General features: G+C 43.8%; 1 protein-coding gene across 1 annotated transcript; it reads left to right on the top strand.

The window, feature by feature from the left end:
- Nucleotides 1-4,870: 4,870 nt before the first annotated feature.
- LOC124696932 (probable polygalacturonase At1g80170) lies at nt 4,871-6,974 on the top strand. The gene is made up of 9 exons (XM_047229591.1): nt 4,871-4,915; nt 5,022-5,153; nt 5,242-5,391; nt 5,484-5,504; nt 5,598-5,805; nt 5,904-5,985; nt 6,091-6,199; nt 6,386-6,499; nt 6,585-6,974. Exons 1-9 carry the CDS (start codon nt 4,871-4,873, stop codon nt 6,816-6,818), a joined length of 1,095 nt encoding a protein of 364 aa, XP_047085547.1. The 3' UTR covers nt 6,819-6,974.
- The last annotated feature ends 318 nt before the right edge of the window (nt 6,975-7,292 follow it).

The following is a 7,292-nucleotide window of genomic DNA, read 5'->3' as shown; positions in this document are numbered from 1 at the left end:
CTTCTTGCTTTTCTTCCTCTCTTGCTTGCTTTGCTTCTTCTTTCTTGCGAGCTTCTTCTTGTTTTGCTTCTTCTCTTGCTTTCTTTGCTTCTTCTTTCTTGCGAGCTTCTTCTTGTTTTTCTTCTTCTCTTGCTTTCTTTGCTTCTTCTTTATTGCGAGCTTCTTCTCGCTTTTCTTCCTCTCTTGCTTGCTTTGCTTCTTCTTTCTTGCGAGCTTCTTCTTGTTTTGCTTCTTCTCTTGCTTTCTTTGCTTCTTCTTTCTTGCGAGCTTCTTCTTGCTTTTCTTCCTCTCTTGCTTTCTTTGCTTCTTCTTTCTTGCGAGCTTCTTCTTGTTTTGCTTCTTCTTCGGCTTGCAGTGCCTTTGCTACTGCCTTCAGGGCATTTTCATAAACTAGAGCAGGACAAGGAATGCTGATAGGTAGCAGATTTTGGGCTTCCAAGCTTATCTTGCCCAAATGAGGCATTTTATACCCATTGCCTCCACTATTGTTCAAGTACTTCAGTCATACAAGTTTGAAGAGATACAAAAATTCTATTCAAGGTAGGCGCATCATATGCAACAAACTCTTCCTGCACATCACGAATGAGGTCGTTTAGTGTTCTAGGGCTTCTACGGTCTGTTAGAGATTCGATGGAGTTGAAGAACCCTAGATCATTGACATTCAAATCTGGGCTATTTGCTGGCTGCTGCACCAGCTGGATGTCCATTCCAATTTTAGCTACAGCATCTTTGAATTCAGGATCATTAGGTGCTTATGTGCTTAGCCAGAACAACCGAATTGGCGAATTGTAGCTAAATTTCTATCTTGTGTGCTTTAGTATTTAAAACTCAACCGAATCTAAATTGTTATTGTTTCATGAGATTCTACATGGAGTTCTCATCCTTTCCATTGCGCTGATCTGTGGTTGCAGCAAGAGCAGAACGACGCCTACCTGCCGGCCGAGATGGGGATCATGAGCAAGCAGCCCCACTAACTACTTCTGCAAGACGCTCACCACCAGCGACACCAACACGCACGGCGGCTTCTCCGTGCCGTGCCATGCCGCTAAGCGCGTCTTCCCTCCTCTGGTGTGATGAGTGTGTTACTTCTGGGCGGTGCCCCTTTCCATTTCGCACCCTGCCTTTTGGGTCTGCTGTTGCCAATAACAGGTGGTATAGTGTGGTTTGTAGGATGCTCAGGAGCTAATTGCGAGGGACATCCATGACAACGATTGGAAGTTCAGGCACATCTTCCAAGGCAAGTTTGTTTCAGTAAATTCTCCAGGCCTTGTTCCTAGTACTCCTACATCATCACCTTGTTTCAGTAAATTCTCTTCTACGGGCTGGCAAAAAAAAAAAAACAGATTCCTAAAATATAAGTCACAGATGTTTCTGAAATCGAGAGCCAGGTACCAACCCAAAAGACACCTCTTAGCTACTGGCTCAGTAATTAGTGTGTTTGTTAGTGCTAATAGACTTGTTGCTGGAGACTCAGTGCTTTTCATATGGTTCATTGCCATTAAAAGATGATTTGTGGTGTCAACTGTATTTTCTTCAGTTAGTTCAGTTGGCTTTAGCTGATATTTTAGGCTGCAAGTTTCTTAAAATTTTCTTGGCAGTAATTTTCACTAACATGCAGTTATTGTTGAAGGAAATGGTGAAGCAAACGGCAATGGCAAGCTGGTCAGCGTCGTCATCTGGACACAGGTATGCCAGCAATGGTAAGCTGATGCTACTGTATGTTTTATCATTCCAATTCATTTTTCTGTTTGAGTGTACTGAGACTTGGTCCTATGCCATTTGATGCAATTATGGTCTGACCAGCACTTCCCCTTTCACCAGTGTTTTTCCTCGCAGGCAATCAAAGTACTCAATGATGGGATGAATTGTGACATTATCAAGATTGGTAGCATCGTAAGAAACAAGGTAGACTTTGTCCCATTTCTTAGTCTTGTGTATGTCAACCCCTTGGTGGTGATTTGTGGTACTGGAACCTGTTGTTGGTTGGAAAAATAGTTATCTTGGACATGAATCTAGTTTCTGGTCGTGGGACCATCTTGAAGTGAATGTGATGTTTGAGTTTGATACCCAAGTTGGTGTAGAATGTTTTTGCTTGTCATCTGACACTGGGAAATCTCATGTTTGGTCAGTGAAGTGAATCTGTTACTTATAGCTTTTGCAGTTAACTTGTCCTACTGTTAAAAGCAACATTAGTTCTAGTTCCTCTATTAATGTACTCAAACTTGTGAATATAAATGATCGACGAAGTTAACTGAACTTGTTTGTACCTGTCTCTTGGTCATCCACATCATCCATTGCATCATCTACTCTAACATCTTGTTCATCAGCTACTTCCATTTGTTCATCTACTGGTGGACTGAAATTGAGGTCCGGCAGCACCATATTGATGTGCTGAATTGACAATTGTTGTTGCAGGGCCAGAGGAGAAACACAGAAGCACGGCCAGGCCGCTACCACTGCCGCCACCCGTTCCCCGCAGCTGTCGACGGTCCTGCACTCACCCCCGCCTCCACCGCCCCCTGTCCACTCCGGCCCTCTTGTCCTGGACGATCATGGACTCAGGAGAGCTGGCGACCTGGGAGTGAGTATAATGATCAGGGGAAACAACTGGATGCCGTAGGTGAAGCAGCGGGAGGGAGTCTTGACCGGAGGTGGACCTGGGCAGAGGAGAAGTGCTGGAGGCCGGAGGTGTAGCTGATGCAGAGCCCAGGAGCACCTGATGCTGATGGTAGATGGGCGGAGGAGAAGCAGCTCTTAGGTGCTCCTGGGCGAGGGATCGTGGCCGAGAAGGAGTGGTTGAGGAGATCGTGGCGAGAAGCGTCTTACATTACGGAACGGAGGGAGTAGTATTACTGCCTGTATATTTCCAACTTTAACTCGTTTCCAAAACGAGCACGATTCCGTTCTGAAATTGTCGGTGCGTATATTTATAAACGAGCAAAAGCAGCCCAGCACAGGAGGATCGATCGGCTGGCGAAACTACCGGCCTGGCAATCTTGGATGTCGCCGACCTTGTTCAAACGTACAAGGAAGAAACACCGCCGCGATCCCCTGCACTGATCAAACCTTGTAAACAAATTCTGATCTTCTAGAGCATTACCAAGATAGGAGAGGCTCGATCAAGGTCTGCCATTGCTATACGTGTGTGATCGCTCATTGGCGCGTGAATACATCACACGCGCGCGCCCTTGGTAGTAGAAGCATCAGTGCACTGCAATCGTAGCTTCCTCAGCTCTTCTTCATCAAATCAAGAGCGCGTGGCTGCCAATCCTATCGGTACTGTAAATCATGGTATGTGTCGATTCAGTTCACCATTGTTCATCAGCTCGATAGAATTGTAGATCCTGTTCTTATCTTCTATACTCCCTCCGATCCATAATAAGGGTCGTGGTTTCAGTTCAAATAGCCTCTAAACTTGTCTCAAAGTTCAGCTTACAACCTTCAACTTTATTTTGGTTCAACTTTCAACCCTGAATTCTAACAAGATGCAAAATCACCCCTTGCATTGTATTAAGGCGCGCGCTCAGCGTCGGGCGACCGACCCGGACAGAGAAAATCGGTTGCTGTCCCGGCCGTCCGATCGCGATCTACCGGCTAGAATTAGCAGCATTTCGATTTTTGCATTTTGCCCCCTGGTTTTTGGAAAATCAACCCGCGGTCCTAAGCCTATCAGTTTAAACTGAACACGTGTTTCCCTTTGCCCCCAAACTTTCAGATATTTACAACAAAACCCGTTGTTTAGTATAGCAACAAAAATCCGCCGCTTTGTGTACAAAAAATAAAAAGTATTACAACAAAATTTTCACAGTAAATCTTCACATATATGTACAACAAATTATCAATATATTTACAATAATAATTAACAACAAAAACAATATTTTTTATTTGGGTGTTTACAATAATAGTTAGTTTCCATGCAATAATATCTTTACAACAAATCGGTAACATACTTACAACAATAATTAATAACAAAAACCAACATTATTTTATTTGGATGTTTACAATAAAAGTCTGCTTTCATTCCAGAAATATCTTTAAAACAAACCAGTAAAATATTTACAACAATAATTAGCAACACAGGTCACAAATAATTTGGGTGTTTACAATAAAAGTCGCAAACATCATCCACAAAAACCATAGACTATTTAATTTGCTACAGATAGAATTATAACAAAAATCACCTACTATTTTATCGAAAGTCACAAATGGTTACAACAAAATAAAAAATCACTTTGTTATTAGCATCAAAAAAAAGTTGTCTCTTTACAACAATTGTTAACAACAAATCCTACAAAAATTACGGATTGTTTACAACAAATAGTTCATTAGTTTTGCAGCGAAACCATTGTTGGGCCGAAAAAAGAAGGCCCATTAAGCCGGCGCGGGAGCGAGACCGGACGACCGATCGCTGGCGCGCGATCGGTCGCCGGATCCAAAGCGTTTTCCTTGTATTAAGCTGTTTTTTCGTGTAGCGTGTATATTGTATATTGATGAGTTGACACAGTATATAGGAAGAAAAACCGCTAACTGGCGAGAAAAACCGGTTCAATACATGTCAAAAAAGGTAGAAGGTCCAATTCCGAACGGTTTATAGAATTTAGGGTTGAAGATTGAATCCAAAGTAAAGTTAAGGGTTGTATATGAACTTTGAGACGAGTTTAGGGAGGTAAATTGGACTTCTCTCGTTCAAATATAACTAGTTCGAATTAAAAAAAAAACGACACTTACAATTATCGGAGGGAGTAGTATATGTTGATTTGCCTGACGGATATCTCGAAAACGGCAGAGGATCTTCTTCGTGCTGCTGCTGCTGCTCGTGTTCGCGGCCGTTCAATCTGCAGCAGGTCGGCAAGGAAAAAGATACAGCGTCATGGATTTCCATGCTGCCGGGGATGGCAGCACAGATGATGCAAAGGTAACACCAGCGCAAACCTGATCTTATTCTGGAAATCTGGCTTCGCCATCGCATTGCTTATCAGATTTTTTGTTTGCTTATTGGCGCATCTTCTCTGTGTCCAAAGGCGTTCGCGGCGACATGGAACGCAACTTGCCGTGACAGCAGCTCGCCGACCATGGTCATCCCTGGAGGAAGGACGTTCTTGTTAAGCCAGATCAGGTTGAATGGACCCTGCAAGTCGCCTGTCACCGTGCAGGTAAAATTTGTTGACGATCAGTCTGAATTTCCTGTATCTTCCATCCGTTGGCAATAAGCAAGAGATAACTGAATCAGTTTCTCTGCAGCTGGACGGGAACATCGTGGCGCCAAACGCCATCTGGACGACGACAGCAGCGAACCTCCTTACCTTCTACCGCGTCAACAACCTGACGGTGAACGGGAGTGGCCAGATGGACGGCAATGGCGCCATCTGGTGGACTTGCTTCAACAAGAAGGTAGGCTCCTCAGGCCTAAGCAGATATCACTTGCTTCGATCTCTTCCTCTATTCATTTGCAACAAACTGATGCATCCTCTCATTTTTCACAGAAATGCCGTGTCCGGCCAATTGTAAGTGCACACCACAAACATCTCTTTCAGTTTCAGCCTCTAACTGGTCAGGTAGACAGCATGTTTATGTACCTGTTGTGTTTGTGAAATCAGCTGCTAGCATTCGCAAGCTGCAACAACCTATCCGTGAAGAACATACACCTGAAGGACAGCCCAGACAAGCACATGACCTTGTTCCGGTGCAGCCAGGTGCAGGTGAACAACGTCTCCGTCAGGGCGCCAGGCAAAAGCCCTAACACGGACGGGATCACCATGTCCTTCTCCGACCACGTTTATATCTCGAATTGCTCTTTCAAAACCGGTACAGTCCTTTCAGCAGCCCTTCAAATGCATACATGTTTACTGCACACTGTCCTCAAATGTGTTATTTTGGGAACTACTGACATTGCACAAATGCAGGTGACGACTGCGTGTCGATTCTATCAGGGACCAGTGATGTTAATATCACCAACAGCGCGTGTGGGCCTGGTCATGGCATCAGGTAAAACTACTCAACCATGCAGCCCGTGCTGACCAAATACTGATGAACTTCTTCCCCAGCAGTAACATACATTGAGCTAAGAAGCTTTCTGATCTTATTATGTAGTGTGGGAAGCCTTGGAGGCAACAATACGACAGCACTTGTGGAAAGGATTACAGTATCCAACTGCAGCTTTTCTAAAACTATGACTGGTGTTAGGATCAAATCGTGGCAGGTAACACTAAAGCGGCATCAACATGCCTTTGCCTTGTGCATAAGTGCGCCTATACATCATGTATTCAAAGATATTTACTGATGGTTGCATTTAGCATGTACATAACACAAGCTAGCTGCAGATAATAGGCATATATAACAATACTACCCTAATATATAGTATGGTGTTAAATTGTTACTGATGCAGGGTGGCAGTGGCAAAGCAAATGGTTTCCTTTTTGAGAACCTCAACATGACTGATGTCCAATATCCTATTGACATTGACCAGTTCTATTGTCCCCCGGGAAATTGTCCGCCACAGGTGACTGAACTCATCACCACGTTGCCACTGCATCATATAAATAAATAATTTGAAATCATTTGCGTGCACTTTGTTGTGTTTGCAGGATAGCGCTGTGGCCATATCTGACGCCAGGTTCATCAACATCCACGGGACATCCTCCAACCCCAAAGCCATCCGGATTCTGTGCAGCCAGAGTGTGCAGTGTCGCGGCATCTATCTTGACAACATTAACCTCTCCTGCTCTCGGCATACCGCCCGAACACGAGCCACTATTTCAAATGCCTACGGAACCATTGCGGGCACGGTGAAACCACATGTACAGTTCCTAGGCGCTTGATAAAGAGTACTCTCCGCTGTTTAACACACATAACAAGTCTAGATAGGTAGACGAAGGAGCAGCACAATGCTACTGTAGGTAGATGAGTGCCATGTAAGGAGTAGAGTACCCGCTGAAATTAGATTGATTCTTCTATTGATGCTTGGTGCTATCTCATACACATTCTCATGTCTAAAAGTTCTTACTGTATGGTCATATAACGTGATGCAAAGCATCGAGGTGTCGGGGCAGAAATTCAGAGTATCTCATTTATTTTAACGATTTACGTTTCATGAAGTTTCTATTTTACTCGAGGACAAGAGTCTAGCTTGAGAAAGTTGATGAGCGTATTTTTAGCATGTTTTTACACCGTTGTTTCCTTAAGTTATATAATTGAGTAGTAATAGGATTTTTGTATTTCACCGCGCTACCGCGTCCTTTTATGCTTATCTACGCCAGATCTCAAAATAATAAGGCAATGATGAAATCTTTACT

This window comes from Lolium rigidum, chromosome 3, assembly GCF_022539505.1.
Source record: "Lolium rigidum isolate FL_2022 chromosome 3, APGP_CSIRO_Lrig_0.1, whole genome shotgun sequence".
Taxonomy (NCBI): Eukaryota; Viridiplantae; Streptophyta; class Magnoliopsida; order Poales; family Poaceae; genus Lolium; species Lolium rigidum.
This window is presented reverse-complemented; position numbering and strand designations above follow the sequence as displayed.

Coding starts and splice junctions, on each gene's coding strand:
- LOC124696932 (XM_047229591.1), top strand. CDS start 4,871: ATGGATTTCCATGCTGCCGGGGATGGCAGCACAGATGATGCAAAG. Junction 4,916..5,021: donor GCAGCACAGATGATGCAAAG/GTAACACCAGCG, acceptor CTGTGTCCAAAG/GCGTTCGCGGCGACATGGAA. Junction 6,200..6,385: donor TTAGGATCAAATCGTGGCAG/GTAACACTAAAG, acceptor TTACTGATGCAG/GGTGGCAGTGGCAAAGCAAA.